The sequence below is a fragment of the Polypterus senegalus genome, chromosome 7 (assembly GCF_016835505.1).
Source record: "Polypterus senegalus isolate Bchr_013 chromosome 7, ASM1683550v1, whole genome shotgun sequence".
Lineage (NCBI taxonomy): Eukaryota > Metazoa > Chordata > Cladistia > Polypteriformes > Polypteridae > Polypterus > Polypterus senegalus.
Genome location: NC_053160.1, coordinates 138,970,233 through 138,995,355, shown reverse-complemented (window position 1 = coordinate 138,995,355; position 25,123 = coordinate 138,970,233). Strand labels below are relative to the sequence as shown.

The following is a 25,123-nucleotide window of genomic DNA, read 5'->3' as shown; positions in this document are numbered from 1 at the left end:
AGAATTCCGAAATGAAACCTGCTTAACTTCTGTAAGTAATCTGTAAAGAATGAGCCTGCCAAATTTCAGCCTTCTACCTACACAGGAAGTTGGAGAATTAGTGATGAGTGAGTCAGTGAGTGAGTGAGTGAGAGCTTTGCCTTTTATTAGTATAGATTATTACACAGAGACATAATTCCAAAAATGGTATTTTCAGACTCAGGGAAGTCTAAAATATGGAGATTCATTAAAATATTGAAATCAAATTTTTGGATGATTCCAATACTTTCCCTATACTTCGTATACAAGAAAGCAAAAACAGGTTAGGTGCATACTGGCATAAAAAGTTAACACACTTAACTTGCTATTTACAAATGAATTCCTTCATGAAAATCTTACTACCTTTGCCCAGTTTATGATGCTTTTTTATGTTACTTTTAAACAATATTGCTTATACTGCAAGAATCGCTTATAGGAAGTGAGAGCAGTGAAGTGCAATAAACATGATCCATTACTGGTCAGCTAATAGAAAGTAGATTTACCCATCAAAGTTACACTTCTGAATTTTGTGAAAACAGCTAATTACTGGTTATTACATTTTTTCTGTGATCATTCTCCATGACTGAATGTAAACCTCAGTGATTGAACAGGTCTTTAGAGTACTGCAATTGCAATTGCAGGTATAGATCAAAGCTAGTTATTTGCGATGGTTTAAGTATCTGACGAAACTGCCTTCTTGGAGCCCTCTATTAAATGCACGCCAGCAAGAGAGATCAAGCAAAGGACCTAGAACACATTAGAAGAATAACCACACTTGGTCATGGGAATCCTCCACTTATAGGTGGAATGCTTTACCAGGGAAATGGAAATTTGGTCAGATCCTCTCATCTTGATGCCACAATGACTTTTACCGAAGAAAGTGGTGAGGAAATGAATATATGGACCCACAATAGTAGATTACTTTTTTCCAACAACAAATGCTGAAGGGATACTTATTTATTAGACTACAATGTCTTCATCTTTAAATGAGAGGAGTCAAATCTTAAGGCAAATTAAACACATTAATGCTAACTTTAAAATTTGCCATTAGCTTTTTAATAATCAGCTTCTTAACAGTGTGTAAAAACAGCAGCTTCATCAAAAGTGTGATAGAAACCTTTATAGTCCACACTAAATGAGCTACAGGAAACAGAAAAAAGAGGCTGTCTTACCTGAGTTCCGAAACATGCCACCATCATATGAATGAGAAGTTTAGCTGAAAACATCGAGAATTTGGAGCAAAACAAGTGAGACAAAATTGCCAGGGAAAACCCTAAAATAAAGTAAGCATACAAAATGTATTCAATATACAGTATGCAAGACAATTTGGAAAGTGTTTACTATTAATGGAGTTTGAGTGGAGCTTTTAGCTTCCCTGCTTTACACCTTCTAAGAGTTACAGCATCAAATTAATTAATTTCTCATTGTGTCCCCTCAGAGTCAGCTCTGTCTGCCGTGCTTAAGTAAAAACAGCGAAATATTTGGTAGTTTTAGGCTTTGCACTGGACACAAATATAAAAAGACGAAGAATATTTAAAATACAACACAAAATATATGTGTATGTGGCAAAATTAAATAAAATTCAGCCATCAGCATCTCACAATATCTGTACTTACTCCCAAGTGTCCCATTTTTATGACTGCGTTCCACAAATAAGTGAACCCCTCTCCCAAAACAGAAAAAAACCTGATAGAGGAGTCAACAAATCTTAAGAATTCTGAGGTGTCTAAATGTAAAGTGCTGTTTTTTCAAAACCTCAGGATTCATTACAACTTAGAACCTTGTTTTAAATCTTAAGAGGTAGTTTCAGCTCACCTTGGCCAGCAACATTTAACCAACAGTTTCACATGGTAAGTAGCAACTAAGTAATATTCAGTGGTGTCGTGAGCAAAATCCCATTTACTACTAAAATGTGTTGAAGTCATTAATTTAAACAATACATGAGGTCTGTAAGAGAGACACATATTTTATTTTTTGATAATTTATTGGAGTGTATACACCTCCTTTTAACTATTTTGAACACGATTCTGAAAATATTATTACAAATTATCTAAATCAGACTTTCTAAACTAACTATAAAATATCGATTTGTAGCCTACATCTCTACCCAAGCATCAGAGGGAATATACTTACTTTCTACAAACTAATCATCAGTATTTCTTTAATCTTCAATAATTACCATAATACTTACAGACTAGTCATTTCATATGCTTGAATTTTAATACATTTTTTGCACAGCAGAACAATGGACATCATGTTTTTGATACACACCTGACATGCAGATGAATCCTGCAGAGAAGAAGGCTTGGTTGTAAGAAGAAAGGCTGTCAGTTTGTGCAAAGGCAGTGTAGATTGACATATGGGAGCATGCACACTCCACAAAATTGGAGGTATCATCAGTCACCTGGCAGAACTTCTCATCTGGAAGCCAGCTGTAAATTTAAAACCAAATGAATACAACCTAAGTATATGAAAATAGAGGCAACGCAATAAAGACAATTGTCTCTTGAAGACCTCTTTACTTACTTAAATAACTGTGCATAATTGTACTGTGCTCCTTTCAGAATTAGGAACAGGAAAAAGTATGACGTTAAAACAAAAAAGAGGTGTGATTGTTTTTTTCTTTTTTTTCTTCCACTTATCCACTTTTGAAGATGACAGTTGTTATGCAATGAGCTGTAGCCATGAGTTCAATATGTTGTTTCTTCATAAAATTGCCAATTAAATGTAATTTTTACTTCAAAAGCTTCATCATACTATTTGGTATTATTGTATTTTTGTAAATATGTTCTATTAAGGGCGACACGGTGGTGCAGTGGTAGCGCGGCTGCCTCGCAGTTAGGAGACCTGGGTTCACTTCCCAGGTCCTCCCTGCATGGAGTTTGCATGTTCTCCCCGTGTCTGCGTGGGTTTCCTCCGGGCGCTCCGGTTTCCTCCCACAGTCCAAACACATGCAGGTTAGGTGGATTGACGATTCTAAATTGGCCCTAGTTTGTGTGTGTCCTGCAGTGGGTTGGCACCTGCCCAGGATTGGTTCGTGCCCTGTGTTGGCTGGGATTGGCTCCAGCAGACCCCCGTGACCCTGTGTTCAGTTTCAGCGGGTTGGAAAATGGATGTTCTATTAAATATAATTTCAGTTTTAACAAATATTTATATGTTATTATAAGAATTAATAATTTTATTTAGATAAACTATTTAAAAAACACTATATTAAAGTTCATTAATAAAATGTACTGTATGATGAATTCATTATAATTAAGTTACTCCTAGGAGTAACTTATCAATGCTAAGGTTTAATCGGCCCAGAGGCATCCGACTAATAGCTATTAATTGCACTACATACAAACCCTACCCAGCACCATGACCACATGGCTTTTTTGGGCTGAGGCTAACTGGGTTACATGGGCTACTTACTGACCTTCTTGTCAGCAAAATTAGTCCTAGGCTTGGCAGGCTGGTTTTTCTGCTCCAAAGTATGATCACCATGAGAATCCCATTTCTGGTCACTGTTTGTCTGGCCACTTCTCTAAGACAAATTCATCATAAGTAACCTTAGCACAAGTACACAAATTCTAACAACATACTGCTAAGAATCACTGAGTCAACACTAGTCTCTCCTTCAATGTTAGACCACAGTCCTGGATGAAATATAGTTCTTTAGTTGTCCAGAAGTTGCTTAAAATTCCCAGGAGGAAATGAAGATTATTGCTGGGTAGAAGGAGGCCCACATCTTTCAGGTTGTTGTGTAGCCAGCCATAGGTCTTCACCAGAACAAACATATGAAAAGTAAAGTGAATACAATAAAGAAGCAACGTCTACCTACAGTTTATATCTGTATATACCATTGTCTACATTAGGATTATAGGAGTGTAATAAGAAGCATTTTTTGAGGTTCTACATATATGAATCAGTGACATTTAACTGGCAACTAACTAAGAATATGATTCGGTAATGTGGTTAGATTACTTAGAGAAAAATATGTTTAGATGAGTTAAGGAAAAAGGAATTTTTTAATATTTTGTGAATGTGAACAGATGGGTGAAATATTCGACTTCAACAGACAAAAGACTACTATGACCCACATAATAACAGCAGTTGAGAAAATTCTGTTTAATTGTTTATGCACTAAAACTCTGTTCTTGTTGAACTTTATTAATCCTATGGCTCCTCCATTGTGTCTTACCATAAACTTTTCTGTATAAATGAACTATACACAATATTAAGTCATACATTATTTTATTTAATTAAAATTAATTAGTAAATTCTTACTGTATTTACAGTTTGATGTCAATGTCAAATCACCTTTAATAAACATGTCACAGAGATTTAATATACAACATATTAAATGTGTTAAATAAATATTATTTTTATAATTATTAACTAGGAAGTTTCATATGTATTTGTATCTTGTAACATACTGTATGGGCAATAATTGTATGATGTTGCACACAGTACATCTTTATCAACATTAGCCTTTCTTAAAGAGGCTGGTGATAGCAACAGGCTAAGCTGGTCTGACCAGGCCCCAAATCCTTTTGAATTTTGAGACTTTACTACTCAGTGTGCTTTAGATATCAAAGGGAGTAAATATCATCTACAATATGCAGAGATGTAACCCCTAGGTTCTCAAAAATCATAAACAGGAGAGTAGGCAAAACACAACTGGACCATTTGCAGAGTTGCAGAGAATACTAGAATACAACTCTCACAATTACAGGGATCAAATGGCATGCAGCAGTGATCCTAGAACAACATACTTATGTAGCATTTTTCACAAGATACTATGGGCAGCACAATCATAAACTTTTCCTAAATTCACAAAACACATGTAGACAGGAATGACAAACTCCTGTGACCCTCAAATACAGTATGGGTATAAGAACAAAGATTTGGCTCAGTGTTTAATGGCCATGAAAGAATTAATGTTGCTACTGTAGAATATGAGAATCAACTTTCAAACAAAATTACCAATTTTAGTAACCCAGCTCAGGCTTTTCCATAGAGACAGAGAAGTATGATCACAAGGAAAATAAGACACACTCTCTCATTGTATCTTTTAAAACTGGAACAACCACTGCTCCATTCTGCATATAATTTCCATGCCTTGCACGCAACATGAATGACACACGTTAGCCAAAACCCCCACAATATCAAGAGTTTTCAGCAGTTCTGTTCAGGTCTCATTCATCCCTGCAGCTTGTTAGTACTGAGGATTTTAATCATCACTGTGAATTTTTCTTCTTCTTCCTCTTATTTTAATTAAATATATATACAGTATTTTAATGTATGTTTCTATTGTTGGCCTTTGAAAAGTTCTTTATATCCACTTATTAAATACAAGAATGTCTTCTAAGAAGCTAGACTCCACAGACTGTTAACAGTTTATAAAGTGGTGACATTTTATATATGGCTGTTGGGAGGACATAATACTTTGTAAAACAATAACTATAAATGGATAGAAAAATTAATCATTCTTCTAATGACCCATACAAGGAACATTATTCATAACTGAAATAAAAGTTTAATGGAACATTCTGACAAAAATTCAAAGGACACTTTCAATAAAATTAATTCTAGAGCTGGAAGGTGACCTAAAATTGTTAAATGTTAAAATTTTAAAACGACAACAACTACAAAGGAAGATGACATAACATTCTTAAACCTACTTAATCCAATTCAGGGTTGTGGGGACAAAGGCAGCTTTGAAAGGAATAAGCAATTGACAGGGCATTGTACTATCACAAAATAAAAGAATATAGCATTGGCAAATTCAGTATTGCAGGGTGAGTCAAAATTATGTTAACATCTGAATGGTGGAAACAATTTATTCACAAAACATACTTAATATGTGCAAGATGATTTAAAGGACTGTCTCAACATGTTCACCATCATGTTTAACACATGCATCATATGTGGCACATAAATTGTCCACAAAAATTGTATATAAGTATATACATAGCAGTCCCATTAGTGTTAACATAATTTTGACTCACCCTGTACTTAAACTGGCTCATAGGAAAAGGGGAGTAAAATCTCATGGGGATCCTGGGGTTTTTTCTCATGAATAAATTTTTGTTTAACATCCCCCACATTCTTGATGCTAAAGTTTGCCTTTGTGGAGAATTATATTTTACTGCCTTATTTACTAAAAAACAGTGTAAAATAAAATATTTCTGGATTTAACATCAAACGCTTTCCTTAAGCAAAACTTGCCAGTTTATATCGGATAGGAAGAATAAAATATCACCTTACAAACATACAATAAACTGTATTCCTTACATATAAAAAAATCATTCATTCTCTAACTTACATAATTGAGTTTAGGTTTGTGTTGGGAAACAGCTGACCCAGACAGCACTTAGCGCTAAGTGGGAACCAACCCTGGATGATGAGCAGTTAAATTTTAGTTTTGTACAAAACACACACACACACTCAGACAAGGCCAATTTACCACAGCCCATTGACCTAATCTGTGCATCTTTGAGATGTGGGAGGATAATCAAACTACACAGAGAAAAGCTCAACCAGACAAAGGGAGAAAACTACTACAGTAACAGTGACCAGATTGGGATTTTTAATCCTGTCTCCTGGCACTGTGAGAAAATATCATTAAACACTGTGCTGCCACACTGCCCAATAAAAACGTTATCTTGTTGTTTTCAAGTTAATTACAGTTCTGGTTTACAGCACATAAAAAAGTTTACTCAAAACTAAATGGTGATTGCTCTTTCCTGCAAAATGTCCAGCATATTATTTCCTACTACATATTCCTAGAGTAAAAAGTGTCTCTTCTCTCTTTCTTTATCTTTGGGACGTACTGCTACTGGGCACATGGATGTGACCAATTAGATATCAGCCTCTTTTAATTGTTCATAAATGCTCCATGGTGGGCCAAAGTTTTTTATTGTCATTTTTGGTTCTCATCACTAGAATTAAAAGCAGAGTATTGTATATGAAGAAGCTTTTCAGTACTAACAATTAAACATGTTTGAATGTAGTTAAGTTTGGAAACACACACAACACATTTAAAATTACATTTTAAAAGAAAAAACAAAAAGAAGGATACATTTTAATTTTTTAACATTTCTAAAATGATTGCAATATTTATATTATCTTCCTTTCCTTGCTTTTTCTAATCAATAATTGTTGGAGCTGCAGTGGTGCTTCAGCCTGTTCTAGTAGCAGGGGACACAAAGTACCAGCACATACACATTCATACTCATGTGCTGCCTATTTCCCAGAACCCAAAAATTTACTTTTAGATAATGAAAAGAGGAACTAATGAAGATATTTAATTTTCACACCATAACCCCATGAGGATCAATAATGTGCTTCCAGTCCACCCTATTTGATTAGTAATTAAATGGTCATTCCAGGGTTCAGACACATTGTAGCAGTTATTATTACTACTTCTCTCTTTAATAAAAACAAGACCAAACATATAATGATAAAGTAAGAATCAAACTATTTAAAAAATATTTTCTCCAGTAAAGAAATAAAGAATGCTCTTGCTCCACTGTATAACTCTATGCAGCAGACTAGCCTAATAATAACAGTCTATTTAGTTTATTCATTAATTTCATGAAACTACTTTCACCAGTCCACTGCAGGACAGACTCACTCATGCTGGGCCAATCTCTCAATCAACTTAACACCCAGATATCTGAGATGTTATGGGAAACCTGAGATATCTTTAGGAAACTCATATCAACACAGAGATAACTTCTGAATATCTGTTTTTGAACCTGTGAGTCAGCAGGGGTTAAGCACTTGGCCAATGATAATAATGTTGCTCTGAGAAACAGAGTAATTATACATGCAGTTTAATTGGGGTAAAACAAGATAAACTGTAACCAGACAGTGGCTTTTGAAAGAGGAGTTAGCCTTCCTTATTGACATATTATAGACCTTTGAAACAGACGTTAAATGTGAACTCATTTGTCTACATAAATTGCCTCATTAAGTTGTATAAGTTATTGCACTGTTTGACATATCTAAAGATTTGTCAGGAGTTCCTGTACAGTAGATATCCAAAGCTTACTTTTCAGCTGTTTGGCTCCAAAGAAGACAAAGAGACTGCTGAGGTTTGATTCGACTATCTGAGGTGTAGATTCGATAAATTACTTTGTCGTTTTCAGAAAGAGGTTGTGTGCCCTTGTTCATTAAACTGAGAGAAAAAATCTGAAAAACACCAAAGAATATAAAATATTAAATGCTACCAACCTCCTCCACTTCCTCCTCCTCACTTGTAACATTTTTTTCACAACTTAGTAGGAACAATATAATCATTCACTATGTGCAATTATTGCCCTCTAGTGTTAAATACATAAATGGCAAACTATGATTTAATTCTATATAGTGAATTTGATATGGTTAACAGAATTAGAAATAAAGTGATAGTGAATGTATGATCAAGCATTAATTATGGGATAATAAAACTGAACAAACAGAGGTTTAGAAATGAAAAAACACCTCTTATTGGAGGTGTCCATTTAATTAAATATCATATCAAGTTGGGAAAAAGCATGGAATAGATTTTACAGTCATTTTTTTATTAAACTAAAGTTAATATACATAAATAAGCATCTCTAAAATATATATATATATATATATATATATATATATATATATATATATATATATATATATATATATATATATATATATTAGCCAATTAGAGGGTGAACATACACATTCATTAAGGGCCCAATTCCACCTAACCTGTGTGTCTTTGGACAGTAGAAGGAGTAACCAGTAAGATGCAACACTGACTGCCAATCCGCAGACACAATATAACCCAGCACAACTCTGGGTTCAAATAAAGTTTTTCTTTTTATTTGTCAGCCAACCATTCCAAGGGAATACAGACAATAATTTCACACCAGTGGTTATCCGGGGCACTTCCAGATCATATTGAAACCCAGGCATTCTTCTCCTGGCAGCGCCCTGTTGTAGCACCCAAAGACATGGACTGGGCTACTTTTCTAACTCCAATTCCCAAGCAGCCCTGAGGGAGTCCTAACTGGGACTAGCCAGGTGGGACACTGCCACCAATCATGTGGGGAAATGAACTGCCTCTGGCATTCATGTATGTTCAATTCATCCATTAGTTTTTTAGCATGACTGTGATAAGGCTCGCTAACCATCCCGGCCGGGTTGCATCTCCATCCACGCCGTCCTTCTGTTATGGTAAGAGATCACTCTCTCAGTCCCAGTTGGGATGCCAATCCATTTGTCTTGGCATCTACAGAGGAAACTGCAGAAAACTTCCATGGTGCGAGGTAACACCACTATGCCATATTATACTGTAACATTTTACTTAAATATCTTTTAGAATAAAATAGTTTAATCCCTATATAAAATAAATCATAATTAAAACCCCAGCAGCTGCCTCCTTACCTTCTGTTTCTAAGATCTCACCTTATTATTGAGAGCAGTGGGCTTGCCAGTGAGGAACCACTGTTGGCTACTGTACTCTGTGAACTGAATCTTCTCACATTTATTTTCTGCAACTTCATACGGAGAAACAGTGGAAACTTTTAGCAAGGCTTCAGGCACTCTAATCCAGTCACCATTTTTCCCCATAAACTGGTGGCCATTGATCTGTGGTGGATACCAGTGATAAGCTTTGATAGCCAAGTGTGGACATGTATCTAGGATGGTCTTTCCCCTGTAATAAAAAAAATACAAATGTCAGATTTTAAAGTTTTTTTCTTTTTTTTCGATTTCTAATGTCAGGATATATCTAAATTCATGCAACTGGAACAGTACTGATGATTTTAAACAGTATAATATTGAAGGTAATACAAGTAGCACCTGCTTTAATATGTTTATATAATTACTTTAAAAATGACAATTACAATGGACATCTATTTATTCTAAATGAATGAGACTGGGAGCTACAGTCTATCCTGGTAGCACTGGACACATGGCAGGAACCCTGGATGAGGTACCAATATATCACTAGCAACACAAAAACACACACTTCACACTAAGTCAATTTAGAGTCATAGATTCACCTTACATCCATGTGTTTGTGATGTGGAGGAAACATGAGTAATTGGAGAAATACAAAACAATGGGTATTACATAATTTCAAAAGATTTGTACATTCCATATAGAGTTGTGATTGCACTGATGTTTGTAAGAATAAAAATCATCTTTGCTTTAAGCAGTCAGGTGCCTTACGGAAATAAGCATATCATTATTATTTATATATGCTTTATTTATACTTCCATTTATTTTCCAGACTTCCTTATTTTAAAAGCAGGTTACTTTCAGCAGTGTAAAGATGCAATTATTGCTTACTTTCTAAGTTCTACATTTGACTAGATCATACTGTTTTAAGTATTTCTAAATATAAACATGTCACCATAAAGATACATAAACAATTAGCAATTACTTTGTAAATTGTTTGATATATCAACTTATAATTATGTAATTGTCCATGTTCAAAAAAGAAGTAAAAATTGGTCATTAAGAAAAAGCAGCAGGTACACATTTTGTGGTCTATTGCAACCATAGGCAGGGGGGGGTATTCAACAAGCATAGGAAGAAAGCAGACATATCTGCATACAAGAGCTCTCTCAAAAAAAAAAAACAAAAAAAAAAAAACATGGAGATAATTTTCTTCTAACTTGTATAACTTGTATAATATTTCAGTTTTTATGAGGGTCATGAATGTAGTTGATTATGCCACAACATTAAAACTACTGAGAGAAGAAATGAATAACATTGATGATCTGATTACAATAGCAGCTGTCAATGGGAGGAATTTATTAGGAAGCAAGTCAGCAGTCACTTTCTGAAGTTGATGTGGCTAGATGACTGGGTCAGAGCATCTCCAAAATGACATGTCTTAGAGGGTGTTCCCGGTATGCAGTAGTACCTAGTAAAAGTGGTTCAAGGAAGGACAACCAGTGAACCAGTAACAGGGTCATTGGTGCCAAGGCTCATTGATGCATGTGGGGAGCTATTGTAACACAAATTGCTGAAAATGTAATCCTGGCCATGAGAGAATGGTGTCAGAACACACAGTACATTACATTTAAATATGGGTATATGGGTCTGTTTAGCTGCAGATTAGTCAGAGTGCCCATGCTGAAATGTGTCTACTGCTGAAAGTGTCTGCAATAGACATGTGAACTGGACCATGAAGCGATGGAAGAAGGTGGACTTGTATGATGAATCATGTTTTCTTTTAGAACATGTGGACTGGTGGGTGCTTTTGTGTCATTTACCTGGGGAAGAGATGGCAGCAGGATGCACTATGGGAAGAAGGCAAGCCGGTAGAGGTAATATGATGCTCTTGTCAATGTTTTGCTGGGAAACTTTGGGTCCTGGCATTCATGTGGATGACAAATAACAGCATCACCTGCTGAAGGACTGTTATAGACCACATACACCCCTTCATGGCAATGGTATTCCCTGATGGCAATGGCCTCTCTTAGCAGAATAATGCACCCTGCCACACTGTAAAGGTTGTTCCTCAAACCATTTCTGAACTTGACCATGAGTTCAAGGCACTGACTTGGCCTTCAAATCTCCCAGACTGAGCATCTGTGGGATGTGGTTGAAAAACAAAATGATCCATGGAAACCATACCTGTCCACTTCAAGGACTTAATGGATCTGCTGCTAACATCTTGGTGCCAGATAACAGAAAACCTCAGAGGTCTTGTGGCATTCTTGCCTTGACTGATTAGAGCTGTTTTGGCACCTCAAGGGTGACCTACACAATATCAGGCAGATGGTTTTAATGTTGTGGCTGATCAATGTAGATTATAACATGCTGACACCACTAACAGTTTGCAAAACATACCTGAAAGAAACTTTTGAGATCTTAGAACTTTCAGAATAAGGTGTTGTTAAACTACTATATTTAAAAATGTTACCCTTATTTCAAAACTTTAATATGTACCCTGAATTCAAGATATCCCTTTGTTTACTTTGCATGTAATTTTCCTAATATTTACTTATTTATATATAAGACAATGTTATTTTTCAAATACTCAGTTCATATGTTCATTACAATGACTGACAGTTTCTATTTCTGTATACACAAATAGTTAATTATGTAGTTGAAAAACCTTTCATGTAGAATTAAATTTCTGAAAAAGTAATATTAAGCATTCTGAAACATCAATGGATGGATGGAAGCAAATGTACATAAAAATAAGTTATCAACATACATTATGTACACATACAGTAAATATATACAAATTATAGACAATGAATTGGCACCAGCAGTTAAAATGTGATAGGCTTGTATTGACTTCTTCAGTGAAAATCACCAGTTATTCTCCTTTTCTGTCCTAGTAGCTTCCAAGGCTTCCTTGGTACTTAGCAGCTTCATTGGGCTGTGATTTCAACCACGACTATGTAATCTGGGATCTTTAAATGCCCTGCACTATACAGTATATTTTTGTTTGTTTGTTCTAGTAATGTGTCTCATGGTAATTAATAAGAAAATACTGTAGTTGTCATATCAACTATATACTGCTTATCATTTTTGATACATTAGCCTCACATACATATCCACACTTGAGCAATTTAGAATTTCAAATCAAACCAATGCTGGCGAAAACAGGACTACCTGAAACATGGTGTCAAACATGCAAGCTCTGACCCTGAAGCCTGACCACTCTGCCACAGCCTTTAAGCTACAGGCTACAATTAATTACTTTTTGCTTTTGGTCATTTACCGCACCATCAAGCACTTGTAAATTTGAGGCTGCTTATTATTTTGAGTAAACGGGGTGGCCCAGTTGGCACCCCAACATTTTTTATCTTGACTCCTGCCTTACCCTTGACTGACAAAAATGGCTATTTGATCACAAGTTGAATAGGCAAGCTCGAAACAGACAGTGGCTAGGCCAGGATTCAGACAGTTTTTATAACACACCTTTAACACACCTTGATGTGTTAAAAGTAATATGTTCAGGGCGTTATACTGAAATTTGAAGTTGAGTACTGTAGCTCATGTAACAAATGTATTATCCAGACATAGATTAGTTTTTTCATCATGTATGAATTTAGAATTTTTTGCTATTAATTTCCATACTAGATAGTAAGATACTGATTAAAAATATTTAAAATAAATAAGAGTTTGGACTACAAAAATGCTAAGCTTCTATAAACCTGATTTGTGTCAAACCATTTTCAAAGTAAAACGAAAATGAAAATTGAGAATTGCTAGCATAAGACATGAGGTCTAATTAGCTACAATGGGACCACTTCAAAGTCTACCTATCCACCAAGTACTGTAGACTACAGTTGTGAATCCTGCAGGAAAACATTAATCTACAGAAGAACTACCGTGTATTTATTATTGCATTATTGCTGTACTTTTATCTTATTTCTTTAGTTATTCGTTGTAAAATGTTACAGTATAAGTTTTCTTCTTAGCAGCAGCCTTATTTAATTTCTTCTCCATATTATCCACCATTCTATCTTCTAACTTGCTTATAAAAATCATGCAATAAGAAATAGACTTTCAAAATTCTGCCATCTAGTGGATTTGAATGCATAGATCTTTGGAGTGTGAATTTTGAAGCCAGCAACAATCAGATGGAATCAGCACTTGAATCATGCCACAACGGTCAAGTCAAACAGGGGGATAAAGTTGAAGAGACATTTAAAATTATATAAAATTTACAGCATCTGCAATATACTTTTTCGATTGGGAGCTTTTTATTCCCTCTTTTACACAGCAACATCAACAATTTGTTTCTAGTATAGCCCAAAGACACATAAGGAATGCCTCAATGGACTTTAACAGGTCTAGTTTTTTAGTTTTTTTGACAGACCCACATCATTGACTCCCTAAGAAAACAGCAAAATACTGAAAAAAAATGTAGAAAAAAATGCAAGAAGTCTTATGAAATGCAATTCAGAGAGAGATCCCCTTCCAGGTAGGCTGGGCGTGGAGTGGATGTCAAAAATGGAGTAAATACAAAAAACAAAACACAACACAAGTAATCCTCTTCACAGAGCTAGATGGGTGTTCTGTTATTGACATTTCAGATATACAATACATCAGTAGAAACTACTGTGTTCTTGCACAGTGCTCCTCATAATTTGCAGACACAGAGCACTGCAACAACTCTCAAAGCAAAATGCAAGAATAGAATATACAACTCACTAAACATAGAACTATCACATATAAGGATACAGATTTGTTCAAACACATCAAAAACAAAGTAGAAACTAATTAAAATAAACTAAAAACAACAATGTCTGTCCATGAGTTAATTATAGAACCACTGATAGACTGTTCAAGAAGAAAGACAAGTCAGACACGGAGTCCTGGAGACCTTGGCCAACAAGCCACATCCCTCCACTGACCATTCTACAGCTAAGGCAGTGCTGGGCCCAACAGTCTGATGAAAGGACTGTTCTGCCCAGTGATTCCAGTGCTCCTCTATCTGAGGTGACTTTTTCATAGGCAGACAAACAACTGGGCAGTAGAGAAGTGGCACCATGTGCCACATGAGGATACATGAAAACTCACCTTTAATCCAAATAAATCAATTTATTCAAGGTATAGGAGCAGGGAAAAATAGAATGTACCTCAGGTCTATCAAGTGCAAGTCACCAGCAAACACTAGATAGACCAACAGGGACAAAAATTCCCCATGAGGGAACATGCACTGGCTCACTGATTTCCTAAAATAACTGAATAATTCTTTAAATTTTATTATTATAAACAAATCTAGTATATCAATTATATGAAAATCTAATATATTTGGAATTTAAAAAGTACTTTTTTTATTAGATTTTAATAACATGTTTTAAACTTGCAGTTTAAAAATGAATACATTTAAAATTAGGGTTATTACCATTAGTGCTACATAATACCATTAGCGCTACATTATGAAAGTTTATTAACCTTAGGACTGCCTAATAAAATTTTATACAGGTCAGGGTATAGGAAAGTGATAGTTAATATATTTATATATTTTTGGTTAGGAATCGGAGAAGCGAAAGTGGATCTAAATAAAAAGATTATAGGTTTAAAATTTAGATCATAGGGTGGGAAGCGCTGCTGCCTCGCAGTAAGGAGACCCAGGTTCGCTTCCCAGGTCCTCCCTGTGTGGAGTTTGTATGTTCTCCCCGTGTCTGCATGGGTTTCCTCCGGGTACTCCAGTTTCCTCCGACAGTCAAAAGACATGCAGGTTAGGTGCATTGCTGATTCTAAATAGTCCCTTGTGTGTGTGTGTTCGCCCTGCGGTGGGCTGGCACCCTGCCTGGGGTTTGTTTCCTGCCTTGCACCCTGTGCTGGCTCCAGCAGACCCCCATGACCCTGTAGTTAGGATATAGCGGGTTGGATAATGGATGGGTGGATAGTAATAAGCAAACCTCATGGAGTTTGCTTTGCCGCAAGTTCAGCAAAATTATGGAAATATTTGGGAACTTCAACAAACTCCACAAAATTAATTAAAGTCAGTTGAGATGCAATGGTCTTTTAAGGGTCCCTTAGGGCTAGGGATGAATCTGCCAACTATGCTAGATAAATTATTGTGGCCTAAAATGTGATTTTGCTATGAAGCAGCAGTGCTAACCACTGTATCACCGTGCCTCAAACAATAAAACACACAGACAGAACAAATACCACATATGTAATACAACAAATGGGCACAAACTAGCAATAAGTACTGTGAATAAAATATAGATAATTGCACTTACAGAGATATAATCTCGGTACACACATTGGCTGTGCCACGAGGCAGTCGTGTAAGACTGCCTCATTGCATTGTTTTAAGTCACGGCTCCAGGCATAGCTGGAACATCTTTTTTGTTTCTTTTGTGTCTGTGCAGATGCTTCATACTTTTTTCTTCAATCAGGAAGGAACATCTTTCACAGGGTTTTCTGCATTTTCTGACGAGGGAATTGGGTAGTACTCATGACTTTCTCATTATAGTCAGCTAATTTACCCTCTCAAATGAAAATACTGCAACAGTTTTATTTTTTATTGTAAGCACAGGTGGGTGGAAATATGGTTGGAGTACTGATTAGATTGTGACATCATGCATGCTTGAAGCAGATTCGCAACAGCCTTATAGCATGCATGTGCAAAAGTTCTGCTTATGGTTACTAGAGCTCTGTGACACTAGCTTAAAAAAGCATCATGGGAAGCTGGGAAAAAAATCTCACCTAAGCTGGCTTCACAGCAAATTTTCAGAAAAATATTCTGCATAAATCATCACCAGTGAATACAGCATATTCACTGCAAAAAACACTTTGGTGAATTTTGCACCTCAACACTAGTGAGCAGCCAGGGCACCTTGAAAAAAAACACTTAGACAAATGAAAAAAGGTCAATTTCACACAGACAATGAGCTGGCCAAGATTTGAACCCAGGTCTCTGGAGCAGTGACAGCTCCCAATACTCAAAATTATTTATCAAAACAGGTAGATGGCCTGAATAGTGCTGTTTATACAGTACATGTTGTGTCAAGGTGTTTAAATGTACTATATACTTGCTTCATTAGTTAATTAACTTGCTTCATTAGTAATTCATTGATTAATACATTTTTCACCTATTCGGTACTTTAACAGATCTTACATTGCATGTCACATTCTTAATCATATCTTGAACTTTCATTTTACATTTGTTTAGGCATCACTACTGTTTTCAGAAACAAAATCCTAAAGTAATTCTTCAAATAACAAACAAACACTAACTGTATGTTCCTGTGAGCAATAGTTTCCACCCAAAAGAAGTATAAATCACTAAACAATTTAGAAATACCATGCCTTTAGACGTCACTCTGTTTTTTTTATATACATAGATGTCTTACAGGGTAATTAAAACAATTTGGATTCCCATCGGCTAAACAAATGATTGGTTTACTCCCATGCAGATAAATATTGAGCTCCTTCCATAATCATATTTCGCTGTTCTGTAAACATTGCTGCAGCTTTTTTCTTTCATGACGCAGGTTCCCTGGCATCACTTGGACTTCCCATATTTATCACAGACATTTGAAAACTGTAATTCAGCACAAGTTCCACAGCCTCTGTAGCTTAAACATAATAAATAAGTCTTATAGGAACCTAAAATAAGAGCTTGTAGCTGTGTCAGCTTGAATATATTCAGCTACAAATTTATTTTTTTTTTATGGATTTAGTAAACAACACTGTAGAGGATTTGTAGGACATATGGCCTAAAAATATTACTGCAGATCTGAAAATAAGGCCAAATAGGTATAGAGAGTAGTGCAAATTGGCAATAACTTCATCCCATCATTGTAAGTGAGCTGCAAAAAAGCACCACTGTAAAGTGTCTACATGCCCTACACTAATTCTCAAATCAAGTCAACCTTTTGTTATATTGAAGGAATATCATTTTGGGTTATACAACTTTGCAATATCACCATAAAGATCATAATAAGGAATATGTATTCAAATAAGGAAGAAAGATAAGTCAGGTAAAACATGTAACTAAATTTCCTAAGCACAAGTACACAAGTGAATGTGTAAAAAGAGGCAAGCATTTACCATAAACAAAAAGAGGTTGAAATGAAAATTCAATGCTATTTAACTTCTACAATATAACTTTTTGAGACACTGGCCCATAATATTGATATAGAGCAGAATCAAAACATAATCATATAAATCAGAGACATAAAGAGATATAGAGGGGTGGACCCTAAACTGGAAGCAGAGCAGGAAACAGCCTTCGACTGGATCTGGTCCATAGCAGGGCTCACTCATGCACTGACTCATCCTGGGGCCACTTTGGGATCACAAATCAACCTAACTAAACGTCTCTGAAGATGCAGGAGGAAAACCCAATACACACACAGAGGAAAACAACATTTAAACTCCATACAAACAATGACCAGACATGGTGTTTGGATCCAACATCCATAAGGAGGCAGCAATATTCACTCTACCACCAGGTTAATACCTCCAATGTTCACAAATTACCATTAAAACAGTTGAAGCAACTATTAAAATAGTTCATTAGTAAATTTATTCAAATACCTGATTTTTTTAAAACTATATATTTAGTTAAATAACTGGTTTCAATCATTATATGATCAGTGTATGGCCTGTCAATGTCTAATGTGTTTTTCAATATTGAGATACAAACATATGAGAGTGTGGCCGATGGCTGGGGCCCTTGCCCGACCGGGACACCTCTCTCTTGTATGGACTGGGGGAGCAAGCCTGGTCAGGACAGTACCTTCCCCGGAATGCTAGATGGCAGCGCCCCGCAGGGCTTCATGAGAGTTGGAGTTTGGTTCAGCCCTGTTAGGATCCGTGGGCACCGCCAGGGGGTGCTGTAGCTGCTGCTCAGCCCTATAGAGCAGCTCTTCTGCAATACCTGGAAGTGCTGCCAGAAGTAGGTCGTCAAGCACCTGGAGCACTTCCAGCTGTATTATAAAAGGAGCCAGCAGCCATTACTCCAGGAGCCAGAGTCAGGAGGAGGAAGACGAAGCTTGCCGGAGGGAGAGTGGAGGAGTAAGAAAGAGAAAAGAAGACTTATTGTATTGTGGGAATGGGTAAGGCGTTGCCAACAAGGTATAAAAGAAAATAAAAGCCCTGTGTGCTTTGAACTTGTGTACTACGTCTGTCTGTGTCAGGGCAGGCTTTTACAGAGAGGAGCAAAACTTCCAGGGAATATTGCTAAGTACTGCATTTTTAAAAATTTCTATACAGTGATTCAAAAGCAACTTCTATGAAAATGTACACCAAATTTGAATGTGTATATAAACCTCAAGAATGAAGTATGGCTTCACTTGTTCTAGAAACAAATACTGTATTCATTGTCATGGTTTTTTAGCAGTCTGTTCATACCACATGATGCAAAAACAGTAGAGACAAATTAAAAAGGACTGAGATCTCCAAATGCCTAAGGGCCTGTCCTCTTCTTTTTATAGAAAGGCACAATCTATGGGAGAGATGGGAAACATAAGGTCCCAGTGGGAAATTTCAAGACAATGCCCTCCTAATAATAGCTCCCAGTGGGAAAATTCAGAGATAACTTTATTACCTAAATGAGCCAAGTCAAGGCATAACTCTGACCAGAGTCCATTATATAAAACAAAAAATAATAATCAGGTCAGCCAGAAAAATGAACTTCTGTATTTGAAGTAATGCAGTTCATTGCTTAATGCAATTAATTTTCCATTTTCACAAAAATAAAAAGGCTAATCTTTAGCTGCTTTCCCATAGATTGACCAATGACTCAACAGGGACTGTGCATTTCTCTGAACCATTTCTTTGGGAAGTTGAGGTGTTAGAAGTGGACAGGTTCCCATATTATGTACTGTGCATGCGGCAATAGGGACCTTAACGAAGTCGAAGGAGATCATCAATAAAAGTACAAGGACCCTGCTTTCATTTACACATCTCTGAGAGTACACAAGAGGGCACTGGAGACCAGTGGTGTTTCTTCATTAAGGGTCAAATGTTATGCAAAAGTAAGTAATAAATTTGATAATTTAACTTACTACTAAAATGCTTATAATAACTTTATTTTCTTAAGAAATTATCTCCAGTTTTCTGGAGAAGTGTATAGTCTGCATAAGGTGGGAAAATGGCTCTGACGATTTTATCCCAACACCTAACAGCAGTCAGGGTATTGTTGCCTAGCATGTGGAAGTCTGTGAAACCCATGCCAGACCATCACTGACCCACCATAATGCTGGATGATGTTGCAAGCTGCATAACATTCACTATGGCGTCTTCAAAGTCTTGGGAGGTCGAGCTTTTAGTTACAGGGCCCCTAAACTATGGAATGGTCTTCCTGCTACTATAAGTGATGCCCCTTTGGTCTCAGCTTTTAAATCCCAGCAGAAGACTCACTACTTCAGTTTAGCATATCCTGACTAGAGCTGCTGTTTAACTGTACATACTGCATCTCAGTTGTTAGTCATTAGCACTAAAACATAAGTAACATGATAGTTATAATTGGATACTAACCCTCACCTATTCTGTTTCACTTCTCGGTACTCAAATGTGGCAATTGGTGCTATGGTCCAATTGCCAAGTTGTTTTGCCTGCCTAAGGTAAAGTCATCCCTGATGGAAGATCGCAGGAATCGTGGGAAAGAGGGGTCCTTTCATCAGATTGGCTGGCCCAGCGCTGTTTCAGCCATGGAATGGCCAAATGGGGGAGGCAGCTTGATGGATGAGGTCTCCAGGACTCTAAACAAATCCAAATCATATTATGTGATATCATCTACTGTTAAATTCTGCTACGTAGTTCTAAAATTTTTTTATTTGTATACTGTATTGAGGATTTGTTCTGTTTTGTGTATTATACTGCATTGTATTGACCCCCTTCTTTTTGACATCCTCTGCATGCCCAACCTACCTAGAAAGGAGTCTCTCTTTAAACTGCTTTTCCCAAGGTTTCTTCCATTTTTTCCCTACTGGGGTTTTTTGGGAGTTTTTCCTTGTCTTCTTAGAGAGTCAAGGCTGGGGGGCTGTCAAGAGGCAGGGCCTGTTAAAGCCCATTACGGCACTTCTTGTGCGATTTTGGGCTGCACAAAAACAAATTGTTTGTATTGCATTTCACTTCTGTTATATGTGCTTGGTATGAACCTGATCTCATCTGTGAAGAGAATAAAGAACCAATGTTGGAAATACAAATTGTGTATTCTCTGGCAAATACCAATTGAACTGATGGATTGTGAGCACAGGTCCCACTAAAGGACATCAGGCCCTCATGCCACCTTCATAGAGTTTGTTTCTGATAGTTTGTTCAGAAACCAGCAAACCAATAGCCAGGTGGAGGTCATTTTGTAGGGCTCTGTCAGTTCTGCTCCTGTTACTCCACACACAAAAGAAGCAGATACCTGTCCTGCTGCTGGGTTGATGCTCTTCTACAGCCCTGTCCAATCTTTCCACATGTAATGACCCATCACCTACTCTGAAGACTCCGCAGGGAGACACAGCAAGCCTTCTTACAACGGCATGTTTAGATGAGTCACCCTGAAGGAGTTGGACTACCTGTCAAACCTGAATCGGCTTAGGTACCACGTTATACGACCAGTAGTGACAAAGACACCAGCAAAATGCAAAACTAGAGAAGAATCAGTCAGGAAGGATAAGGAGAGAGAGATTGTCTATGACCTGCAAACCCATTTTCTTTTTGGAGGTTGTCTTGCCGTTGCCTCTCCAGTGCATCTAATGTCACTTTCATTTGCACCAAATCAGGTGAAGTTGATTCACAATCACTTATGCTACCTAACTGGACAGATTGATATCCCTGAAGCTTAATCGATTTGGTGTTAGACTGTGATGATTAAATGTTCCCTTATTTTTTTTGAGCAGTGTAATATCTTGAGTAATACAAGATATGAGAATGAAAAAGACGAAATTCTAATTCTGGAAGTCATTTTACAACACTAACTACAAGGTGCTGCAAGGTTTGACTCAGGGCTCCCGTGACCATGAATTGCATTAATCAAGCTCATGAATGGGATGAGATGAGACCCTTACAAGCTGTCAGTATGTAATCAATAATTATTTACAAAGAAAGAAAGAAAGAAAGAAAGAAAGAAAGTTTAATTTTGCTTTCAAAGTAAAGCAAAAATTTGCTCTTCTGCTTTAAACAAAAGAGAACTGTTGATGTTTACTGTTTAAAATGAATAACTAAACATATGTAAAATCTTTCAGATTAATATCCAGCATTGTCCATTGTATTCTTTTCATTGGCCTTACAGTCAAAGTACAGCATCAATTTCCAGAGAAAGAAATTAAGAGTATAGATTACACTTTTCACGTTAACTGAGACAGAGAAGCAGCAAAAAATAAAATGAAAAGAACAGGTTAATTGAAGGTGACAGAGAGTGACTGAATGTAAAAGCAGAACAAGTGATAATGCATGTGCATTGCCCCAATTAGGACACTATTTGGCTGGGGCATTCATTAAATTAAAAGGAGCAATGGCAGAACAACAAAATTATAGAAAAAAATAATTTGGTCTGTGCACTCATCACATCACTGACACCAACGCATAAGTGGTGCTCAGTACCATTCTCATTGGGGGCACTTTGGGCAACAAGTATTAGACTAATATGGTATGATATTGAAACATGACATAGCTATGCAATACATTAATGTAACAATTATGAAATTGTATTATGCTAGTCATTATTATTGTTACCAGTGTGTTATATTTTAACTAATTCATCAAAAAAATTAAAACCATATGTGCTTTCGAACTTAAACTTTTAAAATCTGTATGTAAACATTTTTCACAGTAGTCCACTAATCCAGTAGGCTCCTAAATAAAGGGTTCACAGTTAGTCAGTCAATAACATTGATAGAGACAAACTAATATCATGTTTTTTTTTTTGTTTTTTTCAAATGTTGCTTCTCAGACAAGGTTTCTATTTCATTTCTGGACCTCTTTTTGTCTGGCATCTGGAAATAATTAGGCTTGGGGTAATCTTTGCTGCTTTACAAACCCCTACTGTAAATGGATGGGTTAATGTAAATATCTTAATCCGAATAGTCCCAAGATGACATTCCCTTCATTGCTTTAAAGTGACACATGAACTCTACACAATAAGAAACTGTCTTTCTTGCATTCACTGCTAGTTATTGGTTCTGTATAACTGCAATACTAGGTAGGAGACATACAAGTAAAAATTATAATGTAAAATGTAAACATTAGAAAAGGATTGGAATTTAAATGCATTAAAAATTATGGCTAACTATGGTGCTCCATGTACAGATAAGACTAAAGTTGTAAAGAGGTTCACATTGCAACAGCCCAGATAAAAAGATTAGACTTTCGTAGCAACAGGAAGTGGGCAATTGTCTGTCTGCCAGTTTCTAACTGTTCCCTTAATCTCCATTTATATCTGTATCTAGAAAAAAAACAAAATACAAGGGTTATCTGAGCAGTCCCTTCATGAGCTGTGTCTTGAATGAAAGAGGTGAATATGTTTTTTTCCTATTTTTTGAAAATACAAATGCAACAGTTTGATCATATGAAGGCAGGTTTTTATAAGGGTCCAATATTATAATCATGTTTGTTGTTGTAAATTACAGGTCATTTTTTCATCCAAAAACAATTTAGATCTGTGTCTCTGACAGTAGTATTATAATAAGAAAATTTTAAAAAACAACTTTGTACTTAACAGTAGTAGGTAAATAAAGAAAAAATTCCACCTTTTACTCTTACTATAGTACACTTTACCTTTCACCCTCTGATCCACATTGAACATCAGTCAGAAGAGAGAAGGCAAATCTTTCTGCAGTTTCAGAAAGTTGACTTAGTCCACGCGTATCTTTGCGATTAGGGTTGGCCAGAGCACAAAGGACATCATATGTCAAACCTCTGCTGGTTTTTTCCAGTGATATTCGTTCACCTTCCAACATAACCTTCAAAAACAAATAATAATTTGATGTGAGCTTGCATGAAAAATGTTTTAAATCTATATGTAGACAACTCAAAAGTCTAGAAAAAAGTAACACTGATTGTGCATTCAGTTCCCTTTATTTTACAGTCAAATAGTTGTTGCTATACTCCTAATTTTGAACAAATGCAACAATTATTACTCCTCAGGTATCACAACATCAGTTTTCTGTTCAACAGAAAATCAACTTGGAAATATCACTAACAACGTATAAAGCTGTAAATACAACAATCCCAAACACCTATTTTCACTCATTCAGATTTCTCACTTATACCTTAGACAGTCGGTTTTGAGTACTGTATATCATTTGTTTGTGTACTTTAAAACTTTTACCATTAACATCATTTAGAGACTTAAAAAAACAAGTATATATTAAAGGACTTTATTTCTTTTAGACAGACAGACAGACAGACAGACAGACAGACAGACAGACAGGCAGACAGACAGACAGGCAGGCAGGCAGGCAGGCAGGCAGACAGATCTGAATAACTTGTTGATTAAAAGTATTTAGTGCCAGTGTGTCAGAGCAAGGATGTGCAGCATTGTTCATGGCACTCAGTTATGCTTTAATTCTTTCCTTTGCTATAGCCTCCAGGGGGTCCACAGAGCATCTCATAGCTGAGCCTACCTCCTTAATTAGTTTGTTAATTTGGTGGGCCTCTCTTAAAGTGATGTTGCCAGCCCATTACACCACAGTGTACAATATCGCACTGGCCATCACAGAGTTTAACAGATGTGAAGGATGTCATTTTCCACATTAAAAGAACACAGTTTCCTAAGGAAAAGAGACTGCTCTGCCATTTTTACATAGTTCTTAATTATATATCTGTCTTATGTAATGCATATTTTTATACTATGTATGCATTATTTAATTTTAATTTGATTCTCTTTGCATGTAATTGCTTCTTTGATATCTTGTGAATATCTATTCATTTTATCTATTTATATGAAAATGTGCTATAGAAATAAACATTGATATTGTTGTACCTTTGCTGTCATTCTTAATGTGCCATCTGTTAATTATAACACATAACTGACAGTTAATCCTCTTTAATGTGGATACAATTCATTGTTGTATACTGATATTTGAATATTCTGTTTATTTTGCACCATTGAAAAGATAAGATGACTCTGTCTTATCCTTGTATTCTTGTTAGTCTAAATCATTAATGAGTGCTGAATTCATCTTTGCTTTATGGTTTGTTGTTTAAGGTTGTATGTAAAATAAAAACTGATTCATTGTAATATGTTTTTGTTACAATGAATACACTTAATTTATTCTCCCATTAGTTAGTACAAAATAGCTAGGCCTACAAACAAAAACAATATTATCAAATGACTCTGGTTCTTATCCTTCTTCATTTGATTCTAGCAAAGAATGTCATTTTTTTATTAATTTTATTGTAATCATTCCATACAAATCAGTCAATTTTTACAAAATGTAGGATTGAGAACAAGTCGACCCCCACCCCTGAGAGAAAGAGAATGGCCAATGGGGTAAAACGTAAGGCTTGTAAACCTACCTAAATTGATGAGTTTGATAAGCCAATACAGATGAATGGCGAAGAAAAAGAAATGCGGAAATAATTGCTTACTTGGTGTTTTAAGAGCTTATTCTAAAATATTACTGATTAGTTCCTGCCATGTTTTGAAAAAAAATCTGTACAGGTCCTCTAACTGAGCATTTGACTATCCAATTTCAAATAGTATAACACATTG

At 36.0% G+C, this 25,123-nt stretch overlaps 1 protein-coding gene across 1 annotated transcript in view; it reads right to left on the bottom strand.

Moving 5' to 3' along the window:
• The window catches only part of adgrv1 (adhesion G protein-coupled receptor V1), a 669,968-nt gene that overhangs the window by 246,813 nt on the left and 398,032 nt on the right, over positions 1-25,123 (bottom strand). The window contains exons 79-83 of the mRNA XM_039759338.1: positions 23,185-23,369; positions 9,439-9,688; positions 8,060-8,199; positions 2,290-2,450; positions 1,191-1,291 (exon numbers count right to left, since the gene is read on the bottom strand). Of these exons, the coding sequence (XP_039615272.1) occupies positions 1,191-1,291; positions 2,290-2,450; positions 8,060-8,199; positions 9,439-9,688; positions 23,185-23,369 (837 nt within the window). The remainder of the gene's footprint in view (positions 1-1,190; positions 1,292-2,289; positions 2,451-8,059; positions 8,200-9,438; positions 9,689-23,184; positions 23,370-25,123) is intronic.